Below are 20,991 nucleotides of genomic sequence, written 5' to 3'. Positions count from 1 at the left end.
CTTTGCTTTTTAAAAGGACAAAGGCCCTTGTCAAAGTCAGAGAGGGGAAAATGGTTTGGTTTGGGTGCATATGAGCGTTCCTAGAGTGTGCACTGTGACAATGGTAATTAAAACTTGTGAGAAAAGAATAGGAAGTAATGACAAGAGAATGGAAAGAGATGATGCTGTGATGTTAGCTGTCATTAAAGTGGCCTGCTGAAGACAAGAGAAAAAAAAATCAACTTTTAACCCACTCGTAGCACATTTCCGTCAATATATCCTCTTTTTTTGTCTCTCTCAGGGCCAGGACTGTGAAACGGCCATTAATGCCTGTGTTAGTTTCCCCTGCCTGAATGGAGGGACGTGTCACCTTCAGCCGGGCTTTGAAGACCACTTCAGGTACCAATTTGAGCCTTTTCGTTGACACAAATTATCACCTACCTATTTGAAATTTGTGATGTTAATGAAAGCTGTGAAGTCATGAGAACATGCTGGCATTAAAACGGTTTAAATCTGGGAATTAAATTCATATTTGATATTTGCATTTCAGATTGAAATTAAACCGTAAAAAACCTAAAGTGGAAAAAAGTATTTAAGAACTTTCAATCAGAAGTGCGTCAGTTAACCATGATAAAAATACTTTAAAAGAATTGTAGGATTCACCACTGCATAAGCAAATAGGATAAAATGCATGACATAGTGAAGAAAATCAAAACAAGTGTCAACTCTAAGTATCAAGTACGATGGGAATAAAATATACTACTCATCATTTACTGGCAAACCAATAAAAAAGGATCTACCATCAACAGTAAATAATTCATACTTGAAAAAATAATTGATGTCTTCTGATGATACCCTGATACTAACTTTGACCTCATGATGTGTTTTATTGTCTGTGAGTGGGAGGTGGTCTGGGATGCTGAAGAAACAGATGAGAAAAGCTTCTATTGAGCTGCTCTCTGACCTCAATAGCCACGCAAAAATGTCCTCCACTTCTGTCAGTCGTCATCGTCAGTCTGCTCCCCCTCGAATGCTTTGACATAAATCTGTCAACGCCGCTGTTATTTATCACTTGCTGCTGCCGTCCTTGCCTTTATTCTCTTTTTGCTGGTAAATCCAGTGAAGGTAACGTGAGCGCAACATCAGCCACCCTGGCTTGCATCAACATCCAACAGAGGGCTTTGTTGGCCGCAAGCATTATGGCCACTGACTTGAAGAATGAAAACATAAATCATTTTTTAAGTTAGTGTGTAAATCAAATGTAAAATTACCGTCACATTTTTAGTGGATTGTGTAACACAATCCAACAATCATTAATCTACATATATCCAGAGGAGGTGCACTTGATGGCTTTGCAACATTGCCTTGGAATGTATTGTCATTGGACACTTCCTTAGGTACACAATCGCATGAGATCTGTAAACGAAATCAACTTTTGCACAAGATAATGTTAGGCCAGCCGCACACAGAATGGAGCTGCTGAAGCTGAACGGACTATGAAAGTTGGACGGAGCCACAACAGGAGATAGACTTTCCTAAGAATAAAGTTCATAACTGAATCCTTATTCACGAACAACAAGAAAATAGGCTAAACTGCTGAAAATGGGGGGGAAATGCAGGGACAATGAGGAAAAATAAGAATATTGAGGGAGGAAAAAAGAACATCTGTGAACTGCAAACTGTACTTTCGAGTTGTAATATCACCAGTCACCACTAGATGGCATTTGCACTTACACCTGGTCTATATTACGTGAGTCTACCTAATATGTTTTGGTAGATTTGGAATGACATGTAGGACAAGCAGTAAAATTTTGATTTTGAGTAAAATACTGAACAAATTCAATTTATTTTATAAGAGGAGCCCTTTGCTCTGGAACGAAAACATGCAGTATGTGTTTATTTTACTGTTTGTCGTCTTAGAACAGTGGCTCATTTATACACGCATTGAAAAAGTATGATCAGAACTTGCAATATATTAAATAGTATCTAATTTACATTTAATCTGTATTTAAAATAGAATCTTTATCATACATCTGACTACGAAGTCTTTGGTCCAATATGGACCAAAATTAGCACAGATGAAAGATTGTTGCCCCCCTCTAGCATTTAAGTTGCCCATCCCTGCTCTAATTCGTCCTGACCCGTAATGGTAAATTAAAACAAATCCGATATGTACCCCTACTCCGAGAGAATGGATGCCTAGTTTGCAGTTTTATACAACTGCACTGCACCATCCTGAGAGCCGTTTTTGATAAGCATGTCTGTTTTGAATGTCGCGCACACATGACAAACAAGAAGACGACTAGCGTCTTCTCGGAGAGCCCTTTGGCCTTTTCGAAGGTTTCAATATGCATGTGGCCTTTAGCGGCCCTGGGTGCTAATGATATCCTGGCTTCTTTTACCCTTTTATAGATGCGCTGCTAATGTTGATAGCAGAGCAGGTAGACTCTTATGTCCTCTACGGCCGACCTCTTTGACATTCTGACATGTTTTATAACCCTTTGGGGATATTTGATAAGTCCAATCAGGTGCGGAACTCTACAGGCAGACAGTCGTTTAAAATGTCGCCGCTGGGATCTGCACTCTTTGGTCCTACAGATGTTGTATTTTTTTCCTTTTTAATGTTGGTCTTTTTCTTTTTTACTGTATCTCTCAGTTTTAGTGTGCCATAAACAACCGTGTAGAAGAAGAAATTGAACGTCATACCAGATCCAGATTTCTAAATAACATTTGTCATTGAAAATAAGTGTCAAGCAGTCATTCCCAAACCCATACCACTCAAGAAAACCCTGAGCGCTCTATAGTGACTGATATTATAATACAGTAGTGTAGTGGATGTAAGCGTTCATCAATGTATATTGTCATCACTAGCAGCACTAACATTATCCACAGTTTTAATGTCGTGTCTACAAAGTTAAACACAACAGAACTGTACTTGCACAGGGATTCTTTCATGTACTACTACTGTAAACCCAGACCAGTTGGGGTACTAGTACCAGATTTTGAGTATCTGGTCTCACTGGTCTCAATTAACACTTTTGAACTGCACATTTATTTCATGGGGAAAAAAACAGAGTAAATTATTCATACTGTACATGCAAATTAGACAATGTGTATCTATTGGGGTTTTCATTTTTACACTTTGATTTGAAATATCTTGGAAATTCAAGACAGCCTTTATCTTTCTCTGAGTTCAAACCGTCAAACCCTGCTCGTGTTTCAAACGTAATCACAGTGTGAGATGCATGAAAAAGTGGCGAGTGGGAGAGAACAGCTTTAAAGAGTGAAAATGGGTGAAACATGAGCAGATGCAGCAGCACGCAGGAACCTTGCGAAGTGTCGATCGCTGAAAGGCAAGTGTGTCTGTGTGGGGGGGGGGGGGGGGCGTGAAGTGACAAGCTTGGGGATGACCTTGCTTGTAAAAGTCCTTTTCATCCAATAAAAAAAGTAAAGCAACTTGATGAAGTGTGAGAGACAAATGCAAGGATGAAGAGTTAAGAGGGTGGGCGAGCTGCTGAGTGCAGCTGTGGTCGAGAAAATGTGTATTGCGTGTGTTGTGGTTGTGTGTGCGGGGGATTAATGGTGTGAGATAGAAGGCGGTGGAATACAAGTTGCAGCCATCAAGAGGGAAATGTTAGGCGGGTGAAATGAAAGGGAAGGTCTTCGAAGAAAGGAGGATGTGGGGGAAGCAGAAGTTAAGTGTCCCTGATTGGACGGGGAATAACAGCCGCAGCAACTCATTAGAATCATACAATTATCTTAGCCTTTAATTGGTCAGTTGATGTCTGATGTTGCTTTTTGAAACTCCACACATTACATAAACATTCACTTTGAATATGGCCTTAACGAAAAAGCGGAGTTATATACCGTATTTTCCGGACTATAAGGCGCACCGGACTATAAGGCGCACCTTCAAAGAAGGGCCCATTTTAAAACCTTACATTAATGAATGAGCTTTTATAAGCAAAGATTTGGAAAATTCACATCATCGCATACATGTCTACAACACATACACAGAAAACATGTGTGTGAGTTGAGTTGAACCAATAATACATCATGTTACACCGAATGGAGTTGTAAATACTGGACACAATACTCAATGAGGTTTAGTGGCGACTCCAAACATCTCATCAGATTTATCTCTCTTTTAAGATCCAATTATCTTGCGATCAAAAACAAATTAATAACGCTTTGTTACGAGGACTTCTTTCTAATATTTTAGTTACAAAATTGGAAAATACAATTTTTCTATTGGATGAATTTCCAGCATTGAGCTGCTATACTAATTATTTTTGGAATGCAGTGACCATATGTTTGGCTTCACCCCAGGATAGTGATTGATTTTTATTTCAAGTTTTACAGCATGACTCAATTTATCTGAATCTAATCATAATGTGGCTGTGCAGCTGCGTGTGCCCGCCGGGTTTCGAGGGCCAACGCTGTGAGTTGAACCCGGACGACTGCGAAGACAACGACTGCGAGAACAACGCCACCTGCGTCGACGGTGTCAACAATTACACTTGTGTCTGTCCGCCTAACTACACAGGTAGGAAGAGAACACACCAATGTCTTCTTTGTCGGGGTCAACACCAATAACTGGGCTTTATTTGAGGATTTTTCTGTCATTACGATCAAATTGTTGGATCTCTCTTAAAAAAAAAAAAACGATCCTGAGTGATATCACCTTTTTCCACCTTGATTTATTGTCTGCATTAATCATCATAAATGCTTGTTTATTAGCGACCATCATCTGATGGGTGATTTTAACCGATCACACTTGGGCATACTCAGTTTTATGAGAAACACAAGCCATGTCAAAATATCCTTCCACAGCATAGTGGAGAGAATCTAATAGAAATGTAGTGCTCGGAAATGTGTCTAAAGTAAGTGAGTGACTCTTAGGTCACTTGGGCTGTTTCCCCCAGAGAGTTCCTGCACAACTGCTTACTCACACAAAAATGGCCATTTCCACTTTTGCCGGTTGGTGAGTCCGTAATGGACAGCCGCTCCGCAGTGACCCCGACGCTGCTCCTGAAGGAAGTTTGGGGACAGCAGAAGCGGGAGTGTGTATGTGTTGTGTGTGCGTGTGAGGAGAAAACATAAAAATGTCATCGAATGAAAAGAGGTCAAGAAAGGGGTTGATAAAGCGAGGAGAAAAGATGTGGGAGAGAGGTGCTGAAAGTGGGAAGGAGAGTCAAAGTGACGCCAGCTGCTGACTAAGAAGTTAAGTTTTTTTCTTTGTTAGCTTGACAATGACCTCTAAAGTAGATACTGGACCTCAGTCAAGACCCACACATAGTGTCATTACATTTGCTGGCATGCAGAAGCCTCTTGCGCTGCCAGCCACTCACACACACACACACACACACACACAGACACACACACAGAGCTGGCTCATGGTTCAGTGGCCCGTTGTCCAATCATCAGGCTTCACTTAAGAGTTTGCTTGCCCACTCACTTACCCTCACTTACACAACCCTTCTCCAGCCAAGTTTTTACAGTACAGCAGAACCTTCGATCCAATGCCCTACGATGACACTGGTTGTTTGTGAAAACATTGTTCCCAGAGGACATAATAGATGTAGAAATTGTTCCAGCGCTACGATCATCAAAGAATCTGTTTTTCAGTGAATACCTGAAGTCGGGTTGGAATTTGTGAATAGCGAGCTGCGAATAGGGGGGGGCACTGTAGTTAAGTAAAAAAAAATGTGTAGGAAAAATATAGTCTTGCCACTGAGGCTTGTTTTTGTTTTTGCTGGTATTTGTCTTCTCTCGCTTTCCTCCTGGAACGGCAAATAATATTGACATTTGTTTAGAGTGGGCTTGGTAATGGGACTTGTTTAGTAGTGTAAAGCCTAGCAATGAAATTTGTGTAGATTATTCTGGAACAATCTATGGTCCTAGTTAACACGGCCAATATCTTTAACAGGGGGCAATTGTTCATGATAGAATTCTGTTACCTAAATTTGTGAGTCACAATCTATTGCTAACGAGTTGTACCCTACTTTAGCTTCTCAGTCTTTCAATTTATCCAGTGGAAGAAATCCTCACCTTCTTGTGCAAAGCAGACATGCTCAACAAAACAAATGTCAGTCTTTCAGAGTGATGTCACCACTTTGGAAAAGGTCACATGGTCAGCGAGAGTTAAGTTCCCCCAGAGATGTCAAACACGTGAAGATCAGCATGTAGTTTGTGAGGTAGACACTTTAAAGTGGGGGCTTTGCAGAAAGGTCAGGGGGGCCATTATACTTAGTGAGGAAGATCCCACTGGGACTGTGAAGATCTAGGCTGAACTTCCTGTGGATTTTGCTCCTGGTGTAGTTTTTCTCTCACATTCTGTTAAAATGGTTCACAACTTCTATACGAAAGATTTTTTTTTATCTTTAATTCATCAGAAGTGCTAATGTACTTCATGCACATTTAATCCCAGAGCTCTTCATCTCATCCGTAATTATTAACCAGTGGCTATATATTGACTTAGTATGTGATTTTTTTTTTGGTGACTAAAGGAAAATAAAGCAGCGTGTTCAGGGAAGCTAAGCACTAGATATGAATTATGTATGACAAGATGAACGCTTTCTTTTGGTTTTTGCTCCGTGTTACTTTGCGGCATAGCTACACGTTATGTCAAGACGCCGCCATTAATACACATTTCTAACTTTGTAAAATAACCTGACTCGGATTCCTGCTATTATAAAATCACTTTTTCTTTTTTTCTAGTGTTTCCATCTGATTCCAGGGTGTAATTTACCAGCAAGGCTATAAAAGGTCTTGGGAAAAGGCTGGTGGAGACAGACATGGTGGGAGTAAGGGGGGGGGGCGTCAGGATTAGATTAAAGCAGGCACAGAATGAAGACGAGAGTTTTAATGGCGTCGGAAGGAGATAGAGGCGCATAAATTAGACCTTTTTCCCACCCTGTTTCTGTCTATTAATGTCTTCTCTTTGATTTATGCCCTACTTTTATGTTAACAGATGTTGTAAAGCTTAGACGGATCGGCCGTAATCCCCTCACATCGCATCACAAATGTTTGTCTATGCCATATTTTTTCCTCATCCAAACCAATATGAGGTCATATTTCTCCCTTCTCACTGTCACCAGGTGACCTTTGCGAGGAGGTTCTGGATCCCTGTCTCCCCGATTTTGACCCCTGCGAGCACGATTCTAAGTGCGTCCACGTTGGTCGCAGTTACAGGTGAGTGACGGAGGGAAAACAAGTCCAGAGGGTAAATCAGAAGACCGTAAAGAAAACTGAAGGTCACCTTTGATCATCCAAAAAGCTCAGATTGGTTCATCCTTGAGTCAAAGTCAGAACTGAAATTGAGAAATCTCCCTTGAGGCATTCTTTGGATGATGGGATATGAGGACATGGAAAATGTCCAAATACTGTCATAAAATTTTCTGCAGTAAAATTGTACTTGTTTAGAGTCACCGTGAATCCCAACCGCTGTTGACAGATCAGCAGGTTACCTCATTGGAACCTCTTTATATTTGTGGTCCGGCATTCATGAATTCACGTCGTGTCTGAAAATGTGTTGCTGCTGTGAACTAACTGAAGGAGCTTCACATACCTTCAGCTAATCGAGAATAAATGCTTAGCTGCCATTCTTTTGGCAATTTATTTTCCCTATTTTCCCACTGTCAACAAAGACGGATAGCAGATATTCATTTGCATTAGAGAAGTCATGCACATGATGTGATTGGTCGTTACCCCAAAAATGTATGAATTCTAAAAACGTGTGAATAATTTCTTCATTGATAAAATGACATTCATAAGGCATTGATAAAATGAACCTTTTAAGAGGCTGAGTCTGCGTCAAAATACCCAATAATGGCGCTGAAATCCGTCCTCGGTTCACTGTACTAGCAATGTTATCTTTGTTCCTCTTTCTATTCCAGTGACTTATAATGACAGGCAGAACAACGAAATGTTTTTCTACTAGATGGCAGAAGGTTCAATTAACCAGTTTCCACCTGTTTCCGTTCAAACAACGGGATACAGTCATGTAATACCTTAAGCCCATTTGAGACTGCGCTGAGAAACGTTTGACAATTGTGTCTCTTAAGATCGCTCACAGTAATAACGGCAGTCATATTTCTGCAGGTGTGAGTGTTTACCAGGCTACGTCGGCCATTTCTGCGAGCAGGACTACAACGACTGTCTGGAGAACAAGTGTCAACATGGCGCAGAGTGCGTGGACGCAGTCAACGGCTACACGTGCGTGTGCAAGGAGGGATTCAGGTAAGAGCCCTGGAGGAGATGCAGATGCTCCACGAAGCCACAAACAGCGTTTGCACTGTATTTAAGTGAAATGTAAAAACAGAAACAGATTTATAAACACCAATGCAAATATTTTCCGTTGTTGTGTGTGTGATTGATTCCCACTCTCACAATGTCAAAGTTGAATTTTCAAAACGTCCCTTTCACGACTTCCTTATCCTTCCAGCGGCTTGTTCTGCGAGAATCCCCCGCCCATGATCTTGCTGCAGACCAGCCCGTGCGATCACAGCGAGTGCCAGAACGGCGCCCAGTGCCTGCTGGTGGCCGGCGAACCCGTCTGCCGCTGTATGCCCGGTTTCTACGGCAACAAATGTGACAAGATGGCCACTGTCCACTTCCTGGGGCGGGAGGCATATGTGGAGCTCCCGGGCGCAAAGCTACGCCCCAATGTTCATATTTCATTGCAGGTATGCTCGCTTGCCTTTTTTCAAGCATGTTTTTTGGGGTTAAGTTCGGATAAACGCTGATTTTTTTTATTGTATGGTTTTGTAACATTTAAATATGAAAGTTTAATTTACTCCCATTTCTTCTTTTTCTTCAGTTATTCTGAAAAACATGAAAACGTAATATGTAGATTACATTATTTAAAACCGTGTTGTTTTGTTATGTGGAATGTGAAACTATCCGTCTTTGTTTTTCATTGTAAAAAATAATAATAAAACTTCAATAACGTTCATATATAATACTAGAAAGGATGCATTTTTAAATTGGGATTGTTTTATTCTATTTTTTATTCAAATAAATGAATAATTGTGTGTAAAATTGACTGTTAGCCCAAATCATAAAAAAAAAATACAAACATTCAAAATTAATACTTTACTTTAATACTAAAATTCCTTTTTTTTACAGTTCAAATTTCAAACAACTTTTACATTTGTTCTTTAAAGTAGAATTAACCTTATTTTACTTTATACGGATGTATTAATTTTTTTTTTCTTGTTTTTGGGTGCATGGTATATGTGAGAAAAAACCTCAAGTAAGAAGAGATTTACGTTTTGCAACATGCCAAGCATAAAATGTAGCTTTGAAACTCAAATTGAACCTACATCTGCAGCATGCTGCATCCAAGACCTGCTGTGCTCACACACACACACATGCGCACACATCTTACAGTACAATTTCCACTGTGGACTATTCTGGCCCTCTGAAAGTCGAATCCCAATTGAGGCGTATTTTCCTGCTGTCTTTTTTGAAGGCGCCAGATCTTGCAGCGAAACAGACAGAATGCATAAAAGTAGAACACTTATGTTTAACACCTGTGTGAACGTGAATGTGTGCTTCCACGTTCGAGCCAGCAGCTTTTCACTGTTCAATGCCAAAGCTGTTAAATCCGCACCAAAAGTCCTCCGCTGTGAGACTAAAGGGGAGGAAAAAAGCAAAGTGAATTGACAGCCCTTCATAAATCACTCTCTACTTGTTCCTTTTTTAACACGTTCTCCCACTCTCTTTTTCTCGTTATCATCCAACCTTTGTTCATATCTCTATCCTTTTTCTCTCTCTCTGTCTGTCTGTCTGTCTCCTTTCCAGCAGCTTGTTAGCAGCTGTGGACTTGGCCGAGCTCCACGGTAAAGCTGCGGTGTTAAGTGTTTGGCCCCCCGCAGCCACACGGCCACCCGTTAGTCTACCTTAGCATAATGTTCCCGACGGCCGTCGAAGCTCCTTTTGCACGAAACGTAGTGTGACAAAGGATTTTGGCTCATTATTTTTTAGTTTTCTCACGGTCTTTCTGTGACAGACCGTCGATGGGGAGGTGGCTAAAGCTATCGATTTGAATTTGGCAGATTATCGCTTTGATTATTCCGTTTTCATGCATGTGAGTTGCAAGTATTTTTTTTTTGGTTTACTTGGGATATCCTTACTCATGCTCGACTGTAGTATCAATGAGTTTGTGGCTTTAAAAGGCGGGGCCAGGTTTGGGGATTGATGTGGGTGTCAATGAATGAGTCGTTGCCTTCAGGAGCTTTCGACTCTTAAGTTTCAGGGATAGGGAACCCTGGTCCCACAAGAGTCACGTCCTAACACGCTCTACTGCATTTTTAGGGCACCACTGTACTTGTATTTTTTCTTTTGTCTGAACTGATTGGCAAAGATACATCATGCAGTATACTTCCCAATGAATTTCAAAAAGGCTTAATTTTTTCCCCACTATTTCCATGGAAATTCTCACGAGAACATGTTCAGAGATTAAAGACACACTTGTTATCTTCATGCAGGAGGTTTTCAGGGCTTTTCATCGACTAGGCAGCCATGTAGTTTTGAATTTTTTATTCTATTGGTGCACACTGAACCATTATTGACCCAAATTATCTCGATGGCCGTACATTATCGAGCGGTTTGTCCTGTCACACATGGCAGATTTTGTGGGTCGCTGACAGAATAATGCATGAAGTTGGAGAATGATGCGGAAATCATGTTGTGTGTCTCCCCCTCAGGTGGCCACCGACAAAGACAATGGTATTTTGTTGTATAAGGAGGATCACGACCCCCTGGCTCTGGAACTTTACCAAGGGCACATACGACTCATCTATGATATGGCCAGCTATCCTCCCACGACTGTGTACAGGTCAGACACACACACACACAAAGGGTTTCTCATTTTTCCTCAATCGGGGTTTGTTGAGTTTTTCCTTGCCCCACTGGGTGTTATGATCTACAGAGCTGTCCTTTCCGATCTGGAAAGCAGAATGTGCCGAATGCCGAACCACGCTCATCTGAAACGTGGAAACTACTTTCTTGATTAATTTTTTATGCCTACATAACCCTACATATTTGAGCTGTGAAAATATATCTGCTCAAAGCCTCCTTCAGCTAGAATTTATCCTTATGTCTACGCCGCGACAAAAAGCGCTTGCCACTAGCTAGCCCACGAGCTAACAGGCTTGCCGAGATCCTCTCAGTGGCAGGCTTGTCCGCTGCGCCACTTTCTCACTTGGGAATTTAAATACTATGTAGTCAACTTTAAGCATTTAGGTGCAATGTGGATTGGAATTTGTGTTGAAGGTGATAAATACTGTTGAAAATGTGCAAAACAGGTCTAAAAATTCAGTTTTGTGAAACACTGGCTAAGTGTAACAAAATGATAGTCTTGTTTTCAGCATTGACCGCTTTACAAACGGTACAGCAAAGTGGTAGATAAGTCATATCTCATATATTGAAGGTTACAATTTCAATTGGGCTTTGATTTTGTAGACTTCTTAGTAGCTGCTGATTCGGCCAAGCACGTAATCCACAGACTGATTCTTCCCAACACCCATACAGACTCGCAAATCCATAGCAGAACGTTTCCCTTTATAAACAAATACCAACTCCCCAAAATTCCATCGTAATCCCCACGAGATGGCGGTGGACCCGAGAGAAAGGCAACAAAAGTCTTTGGAGGTGAGACTTCAAAAGGTCCGCACAAGAGACCTCATTCATGTGTGTTAGCCGGCCTTAAGCCTTTGGATATTGTATCGAAGATACGTTCACATTTTCATAGAATTTGATATTCCGCAGTGATTTGGGGTAAAAGAGATGATAATCCAAGATAACATCTCTACACTTACTAAAGTGACTGGAACATAAACAGACTGTGAAATAGTTTCGGAGAAGTTCACCTAACATAAAGGAGAAAGGAGGTGATGGACAAAAGATGAAAATGTGCATATCTGGAAAATGTCCCTCCAGAAAAAACAAAAACAAAACGACAGTCTTTGGTCGTATTCCCAAAGCCAACTTCAAGTTGAGACTGTAAATTTAAACCGTTATTTCCCAATTATTAGCAGACAGACTATGAAATTAGCCAGAGGGATGTCAACAATTGATTTTGAACACTGCTAATCATGCAGCCTTATACAAAGCAAAGATGTGAAACCAAACACCGAATAAAAATCAGTGAGCTGCCTAGTCATACTTTTATATAATCAGACACTTTCTGGAAGGCCGTCAGGAATGTTTTGTTTCTCTTGCACAGACCACGATTGTACCTTAACAGAAATACTCGCTTCAAACCAAATTGTGTCGACCGACTGTGCATTTTTTACTCAGACTTTTAACCGTAAGGGGTCATAAAACATTTAAATTGTTCCGTGTTGACTGTTTTACTCCTCAAACTTGCTTGTGCGTGGGCTGAACAAACACTTATCAAAAGCAATCCGGTATTTTCACTGGAAAACAGACTTTTTCAGAGGAACATGCAATTTCAGAGCTCTGCATAAATGAGCACTGAGTTTTATTAAACATTTATAAACATTTATAGACATAAAAGGGTGGCCACCTTTTATTAATGGGTTGAAGATTTATTGCTCAAAGACATTGGGATATGCTTTTTTTGAGGAGGGGGTGCTGTACAATCTTAAATCATCCATCCATTTTCCTTAAGCTTATTCTGTTCAAGGCCACAGCAGGGGGTTGGAGCCAATCACAGCTGAGTTTGTACAACAGGCAGAAAGTCATTAAATCATTTTGTCAAAGTTCAACATTTTGGGATATTGGCAAACTCATCGAAAACCAATAAACCACATGTACAGGAATAGTTCTTAGTGTGGGATCCCATAAAGGTCATTATTTTGTAACACCGTGAACCTTAGGGCTGTTGTCACAGCTGGACTGGTCATGACAAAATCCTTTTAAGTTAATTGTCTTCTAACGGATTCGATTGTCCCAAACCAAAATGATGTGCCTGCACCTTCCTCCGGATGGAATTTTTTTTGTGGTTTGTCCTATGGATCGCTTTATCATACAAGGTGTGTCAGGACTGGTGTCACAAAAGACGTGTTTCAAATTCAAACCAGAAGTCTTCTCTCCATTGTGGGCTAAGATGATCAACCAACAAAGACAACATGCTGCGTTTGCTTCGACAGTTCCTGGCTGAGAAGAACAGATATAGCTCCTGTTCTCCATGAAGCTCATAAGGTTCATAAAGATGATCCATTTAAAAGACATGGATGTCATCAAGATGCCCTTAATGAAGGAGCTGGGATATCGTTTAAAAATCACTCCAGGAGTGGCAGAGAACGTTGTGTGTTAGACTCCCAAGGAAAAAACCTGTGTAGTTTAGATTTGAAATACATTTGTAGCCCTTTCTGAAACACAAACTACCAAGGTCAATCAGGAACTTCCTGAATTGGTTCCTGCGGTGTTCCTATCGTAGCTGCTGGCAGTAAAGCAAGTGGTGGCCCAAGACTTTTACAAGTAATTTATATCCACGAGAATACAGGGACATTTGCATTTTTAGAGCCTTCATTGAGATAGTATTAGATGGCTGGACAAAAGCCCGAGACTATTACAGATTCAAGTGTGTGGGATAGGTGGTCCAACAGAGGAGAGTGATGAAAGCAGATGATTAAGTGCGGATATGACGACGGGATGGAGCGTATCAGGACGGATGGGGGACTCAACCACAGACCGAGTCCGAGAATTATCCTTGTCGACTCTCGTTAGCTTGACACGGGCCACGCCTGCTCGGCCAAAAGACACATCAGATCAGAGATGCTATTGGAAGCCGGGATTGCCAATGGAAATAGACAAAATATAAAATAAACAAAATGCAATAAAGTGGTTGTAATATAAATACGGTAGTGGGACAATACGGAAAACGAAAAGCAGAAAATACAGATTTGGTCCACTTTTTCCACTTTTCTGGCAAGACAATTTTTCTGAATTTTTTGGGGTCCAATTTTGATCCATTTGTAAGAGCTGGGCTCACTGACACCCCTCTGCTTTAATCTCTGTTCGAGTTCACCTCAAAACATGTTTAATGCTCATTTAATGTGAGTGTCCCCACACACCAAGATAAAGAATGGCCAGATGCGTTCTTACTGCTCCCATATTGTGCGGGCCACTCTAGATCACTGACAAAATACACCACACCCAGATCGCTGAATCTTGACTGACGTGATAATCACGAGTCTCCTCACCCAAACGTAATTAGCTACTGTTCAGTTGGACGCTGATTACGATTGTCGTCCCATTTTCCGAGTAGAAAAATTCCAGAGCGGGAAGTTAGGACGTCGCCTCACACGGTTCAGGAGTTGTGGGTTTGATTCTGACCCTGGCCTACCTGTGTGGAGTTTGCATGTTCTCCCCGTGCCTCTGTAGGTTTTCTCCGGGTACTCCAGCTTCCTCACGCATCCCAAAAACATGCATGGTAGGCCGTTTGACCAATCCAAATTAGGTGAGAGTGTGAATGGTTACTTTGTCTCTGTGTGGCCTGCGATTGGCTGGCGACCAGTTCAGGGTATCCCCCGCGTAGTGCCCGAATTCAGCTGCCCACAACACTTAACTTCATCCCGATTAACTGTATTTGTCCACCAGGGGCAACTAGTACAACTAACCAGAGTGCATAGTGAGTTGATCAATTAAGAGGTGTAAATATTAATTTACCCCATATTCGTCCAAGTTAAGGCAGGAGACATATTCATTGAATTGAACAGCCCGTCTCCACATTGCTCACTATTCAGCAGTTTGGAGGCAAAATGAATCCGGCCCAACTCCAAGCCTCCACCGCAACCCGCTATGTATTTCTTAATGCGTGCCATTTTTTGATTACCTATGTCCTTTTGATTACCCAAATCCTATCTGCCCCAATTTGAACAAAAATTACTGCTTGAGCAGAGTCAAAACCTCAAGGCTGCGCGGGACGGTGCAAGTTTTGCTGCCTCCACAATCTGGGCTCAGCACTTTGGCACCAAGAAAAAAAACAAGAGCGGCACTTTGGGGGGGGGGCTCTAATGCTGCCAAAAACACACTAATTTGAAGTGAGTCATCTCATCTTGCTTGTAAACCAATGTAAACAAACACTGGAACCCTGAAGTTTCCGTATTATGCACTGTAATACTTTCACTGTTCTGCTGTCTGCCACAGCTCACACTTAGACAGTCACACAGATTTGCTGATATCACATTGCACCCACCAGACCCCGCCTCGTAAAGGCACGGCAAATACAGACACTACGATATGTACCGTACTTTTTCCGTTTTGAATTATATTTTACAATGTGTTTCAAAGTTAGTTTGAAAAGTTATTACAATTGCATGATTAGTGGCAACGAAGTAAAGACGCAGTCGTGCAAATCCTTCCACTAGCTTTGTATCGGATGAAAGGCTTCAATTCTATGGTGGGTGTTCCTGCATGCGCGTGCGTGTGTGCATGTGTGTGGGTATGAGAATGCATTTGTTGTGTGTTAATGCGCTGCCCTTTACTAAATGCCAGGCTAATCTCCAATCAGGTCAGACAGAATGCGTCTACCTGTATTGTTACTCAACGGCCAGCAGCAGAAGGTTGAAGGGACAAGGGGGCAGACTTTAGGACAGAATGATGGACAGTGGTGAGGGGAAAAAATAATGGGACCAGGGAAATAATGGGACCAGGGTTAAAATAGTTTTGGATTTTTTTATTGTTATATTTTTTCAATGCAGTTAGTTTTGAAAAGAAAGTGAGTTTGTATTCATTTCTATTATTTGAAAATGCTTTGTTTTGGTTTAGTTTTTATTAGTTTGAGTATCAGTTTGACATAATGGCGTATGGGTGCAGTGCTACAACTTGAATGGTTTCTTTTCCCTCAAATAATTCCCCGTGTTCAAGAATGACATGTATTCTGAATGGCACTGCTTGCACCTTGCACGCATTGTGGAAGCAAAATATAACAAACCCATTTCCATAGGGATGTTTTTTGGGGGGGTTTTTGTCGATGTGGTCAAAGCATCTGAACTCAATTTTGGTCCACAGGCATTCCTCAAACATTCTAAGTTTAAAATTTAAAAGTCCCAAATGCAATGTAAATATTCAGATGGAGAAAACCTTTGCTTGGAAAAAGGTCTCGGCTCATTCTTGGAATGCTGCCTCCAACGGCCACTGGTGCGACTTTTCAAAGAAACCTGCTTTAATGAAGAGAGGAGTAGGGGGAAGAAAAAAAAAATGAATAGCAGAGCAAAGCAGCTGTGCCTTCTCGGCAACAACTAATGGAGGTTACCACGGTAATACGGGGCTGCCTAGCATGTCTGCACCGTGTCACTGTAATCAGCTCGGGCTGCTCTCGCACACGCACCCAGACGCACAATGACTCGCTTGTATGTACTGGCAGTACAAACAAGCTTCGCATGAACACCGTCAATTTATTCCTAAATAATCAACAAATCTAGTCCAGGGGAATGACAGCAGCACATAATTAGATTTAACAGTGTAAGTGGAGCGAATCCAAACATATATTTTGTGAGGCTCTTTGAGATAAAGTCAATTACTTGTAATTACATCTGGTCTGGGTGTAATTGGTTTATGATTTTAAGAGGGTGCTTTTTATTTATTTATTTTACCTCTAGTTGTGTGTTTTTATTAAATGTGCATGTGTTTCCTACTGTGTGTTTTTACTAAATTGTCTTAAGGAGCTGCTTTTAATTAACTTACACAGACAACTGAGGTATAAAGATATACGTGGCACACGTTCAGCATTTACCTTGTAAAAGTCCAGTCAGTTGTGCTCTTCTGCCACCCAGTGGCTTTTTGATTTTAACTCTCGAGGAGATTCTAAAGCAACAATTGGAACGACTCCTGTAATATTGTATTCATGGTATTAATTCAGCATTTTTTTTCAAATTATTGTCAATAGAACATCATTTTTAAAATGGTTATTTTCATCTATGTAATGAGTCTAATGTATTATTTGGTTGCTTCATTGTAATTCAAATGAAAATATTAGTAAATACGTTATTTGTTTCAAAGTAAATAAAAATGAGTAAACATGACTCAATTATGTTATAAAAATATTCAATAAATTAAAATAGCAGCAATTAAAGAAAATATTTGATTCATTCATTTATAGATGTATTAAATAAATTGTAGTACATCATTGAAATATTGTCTGGATTTTATACGATTTCATTTATCCTAAATAATATCAAAACAGAAAAGTGTACATTTAATTGAATATTTATAAACAGTTGTACGAAGAAACGTTGACCACATATAAAAATGACTTCAATCATTTTTCAGTTTTTCAAAATCAACTGTCCCTCTTGAGAACAAATTTGCCCGCCTGCTGTAAATGGAATTACAAGGACAAAAAAAAAAAAAACATTTACTTTCGAAGTAATTGGATTAGAAAGATGAGGACAAAAAAAATACATTTACTTTCAAAGTAATTGAATTGGAAAGATGAGTACATCAATTCTGATTGATAAAAATGGAAAATCGAAAGCAAGTAAAAGATGAAGAGACGAGAGAGGTCTATGAGGCCATCACTGTGCCTGGATGGGTTTGTTATTAAATTACACAGCGGCTAATAGAAACCATGTTGAACATCTGCTTTGGCTCTCAGCAAACCAGCAAAAATGCACAACTCAGTTGATGTTAACCTTTTTTTTTTTTCTTTCTCAAAAGCAGGAAGTCATCTGCCATTGTTGATGTAACGCATGAATTTCTCCATAATCCGAGTAACACCTTGAACCAATTATCTGCGCTTTATATATGAGGATAAATTGAGGAAAATGGGTTTAAACGTGTGTTTGTATTGCGGTTAACGCGGGCTGAGATGATGATGTGTACATGGGTGTGTTGGGAGGAGAGAAAAAAAGAATAACATAGTGCGTGTCGGAACTATTTTTGCTCTTCTTTGTAGTGTGTGTGAGTTTTCCAACACTGACACCGACCGGTATGCGCTTTATTCGGCTGCTTCCATGCCACAAGCCTTTTAGTCCCCGGCTTTGTTTGGATGCGAATGAAGTAATCCAATGCAAATGTGGACCAAACCAAGCAAAAAGGTGGATGACTGACAGCTGACTTGAGGCTGGGACACCTTGGACTGGTTGCCATCCAATCGCAGGACACATATAGACAAGCAAGCGTTCATAGAATTTCCAGTCTTAAAGGGGAAATTGCAATTTTAAAACAGTTTAGCATTTTTTTTCTATCTGTCAACATGCCTTGTTCCATTCATGCACAAATGCTCATTTCTCAAGGGTTCTAAAACTGCAAATATTAATGCTAAGAGTGGCCTTTTCCATTATATGTTTGCATTAAGCTAGTAGGCTATTTTTGAGGCAGTATTTGGTGCACAAAAGTCTTTTCAGGGTTCTAATACCTCAAATAGCAATGTTAACCTTTAGCATGTTAATAGCATTTTCTATAATCTTATAAGATAAAATATGATTGCAGGTCATGTTTAAGTCACCGTAGTTGGTTGCACAAATATTCATTGCTTAAACAGGGCTCAAATTGCAAATATTGACGCTAATGTTAGCATGTCAATTGCATTTTCCATTATATATGTTAGTATTTAGCTACCGGGCCAGTCTTAAGGCATTGTTTGGTGGTGTTTTTTTTGTACAATGTTCGTTTCTTCCTCCGAGCCAATTGAAATTATCCTCTTAGTATATTACACTCATATGTTGTATCCATTCGTTCAGAGGTCCATAAAGACAAAACATGCATTCGCTTTCCATTTAGTCTTCAGTGAAGCTAGCGTGTAGTTGGCTGTTAGGAAGATCTTCCTAATGTGACTATTCTATAGTCTAAACGTTTGTCAATCAAAGTTGAAGTGAAGCTCCTGAACTACTTATGTAACAACATAAGTGTCATTCATGTCCTTATCTTTTTTTTCGATGTAAAACCGAGGCCCCGGTTGAGTTTATACCCACCCCTCATATTCTTTCAACACTTCCCGGCCCCTTGTCTTCCTCTTAGCTGTGCCAAACCACTGTCTCTCTGGCTGGCTGTCACCCCTCCAGCTAAAACCACTTAGCGGGGGGAAACCTCAACTGTTCACACAGACGGGTGGAAAAGGTCATTGACTTTAGCGTACATCATTCAAAATCGTTAGGGTTGACCTGGGAGTTTGAAGTTTGGCTAATAAACATTGTCCATGCTTAGCATTAAAAATCAGTAGGGGTCTTTTTATGACTTTGCCTCCGCAATTATATAAGTTACACTGGATAGAAAAGTCTACACACCCCTGTTAAAATACATGCCAGGCTTTTGTGGTATAAGAAATGAGACCAATATGGATCATTTCAAAAGAGCAGTACAACAGGCCAAACGGGTTTACTATCAAATATTTCTTAGGCTTGCTTTGGTTTTGTTTGGCAGAGAGGAGCTTTGTTTAGTCAGACCGTACCCTTGTCTATTATTAAAATGTGCTTTGCCGCCATCTTGTGGAATATATAATCAATATCATGGGCATTCATTATCACCATTTGGGCAGAGAGCCAAGCCCTACCTGGGTTCACTGTACCTGATGTCCATCAGTTTTTTCTTGCTTCGTTTTTTTACTCTTGTTGGTGGATTCACATAAAAAACAAAAGCGTAAACGCTTGACCTGAAAATGTTTTGCGTATTTTCTGTCTGGCAATTTCCTCCTCTCTCGGCTCTAATTCGTCATAATTGAAACCATACTGAAATTGCCTCCTCTTTCTTCCGCGCATGTGTTACAGTGTGGAGTCTGTCAACGACGGGCTTTTCCACACTGTGGAGCTGTTGATTCAGAACCATTCGCTCAGCCTGGTGGTGGACAACGGCGCTCCCAAGAGCCTGGGCAAGCTGGCGCGCCAACCCTCCGTCGACCACGACACGCAGCTTTACATTGGAGGTACACCGGCGCACACTTAGAAACCCATAGCCATATCTGTATGGCTCTTTGCAGTGGTGTTGAAACATTTGCCATATGTGCACAAATGCACGCTTCTGAAGATGTGCTGAGGACATGCCTGCATCCTTAAAAAGCTTCCTCTTTTGTCTCGCCACGCCGTGTCTACCCGTCGTCCAGGCGTACCCTACCAGGTCCTGGCCACGGGGTTTCGGCCCAGTCCGGAGCGCTCGCCTCAGTTCTTCAACGGTTGCATTCACAATGTCCAAATCAACGGGGAAGCGCAGGACCTGAGCTATAGAGCTACGGGAGGGCGACCGGTCGAGGGCAAGGTATTGTTTTTACTATATCCTGCTTCATTGTTCTTTCCCCCGCTACAAATTTCTGAAACCTGATGGCCTCACTGCTGATATACGTATATACTTTCAGTATATCTTCTCCTGCCCACAGAGCGATGGCGTCCTGGTGGGCTGTCACTCGTGCAGCGTGTGCGCGCAGGGAACGTGCAGAGAGGGCGGAGAAATGGGCGTCACTTGTCAGTGCCCGCCCGGACGCAGCGGGACGTTGTGCGAGCAGGCCACAGTGCCAAATCCCTGTCAAGGCACTAGGTGGGCACCAAACAATATATTATCCATCCATTAATTCATCACCCACTTTTGCACTGTGAGACAGATCCGCTAGGTCACTATGCTCCAGATTTGTTTTCAAATCGAGTTTGCCTTTCAATGATGTGTCCGCATACAACATGAAATTTGTTAACCACAACTAACCACATGTACAAATGGTTGTAATTAAGGGCAAATGGGACAAAAAAAAACAAGCCGAAGATTTTAATTAGTCGGCCTCAAATATGTTGCCTTCTTTTACAACTCTATTTTCCCAATTCTCTCTCTTCAGATGTGTTCACGGCTTATGTGTACCCAAGGGGGCGTCCTACAGCTGCAAATGCAGCGAAGGCTACCAGGGCCAGTTCTGTGAGCAGCAGCAGGAGCCCACAGCCTGCAGGGGGCAGCGCTGCGGCCACGGCGAGTGCAGGGTGTCTGAGGGAGGGGAGCCCGTATGCAACTGTCTGCCTGGCTATGCCGGACCCACCTGTGATACCGGTGAGCCTCAATGTGTCTAAACGGTGATGGAGAACAGCCGACCATTTTGCAGTATGATCCAATAATGAATCGATT

General features: G+C 41.2%; 1 protein-coding gene across 2 annotated transcripts in view; it reads left to right on the top strand.

Annotated features, from left to right (window-relative positions):
• Nucleotides 1-20,991, top strand: part of slit3 (slit homolog 3 (Drosophila)) — a 168,992-nt gene that overhangs the window by 144,929 nt on the left and 3,072 nt on the right. For both annotated transcript variants that reach the window (XM_037262169.1, XM_037262170.1), the window contains 10 exons: nt 281-378; nt 4,386-4,525; nt 7,080-7,173; nt 8,083-8,220; nt 8,426-8,666; nt 10,692-10,822; nt 19,662-19,816; nt 19,994-20,145; nt 20,264-20,421; nt 20,711-20,916. In XM_037262169.1, coding sequence (XP_037118064.1) covers nt 281-378; nt 4,386-4,525; nt 7,080-7,173; nt 8,083-8,220; nt 8,426-8,666; nt 10,692-10,822; nt 19,662-19,816; nt 19,994-20,145; nt 20,264-20,421; nt 20,711-20,916 — 1,513 coding nt within the window. The remainder of the gene's footprint in view (nt 1-280; nt 379-4,385; nt 4,526-7,079; nt 7,174-8,082; nt 8,221-8,425; nt 8,667-10,691; nt 10,823-19,661; nt 19,817-19,993; nt 20,146-20,263; nt 20,422-20,710; nt 20,917-20,991) is intronic.

Source organism: Syngnathus acus, chromosome 10, assembly GCF_901709675.1.
Source record: "Syngnathus acus chromosome 10, fSynAcu1.2, whole genome shotgun sequence".
Lineage (NCBI taxonomy): Eukaryota > Metazoa > Chordata > Actinopteri > Syngnathiformes > Syngnathidae > Syngnathus > Syngnathus acus.
This window is presented reverse-complemented; position numbering and strand designations above follow the sequence as displayed.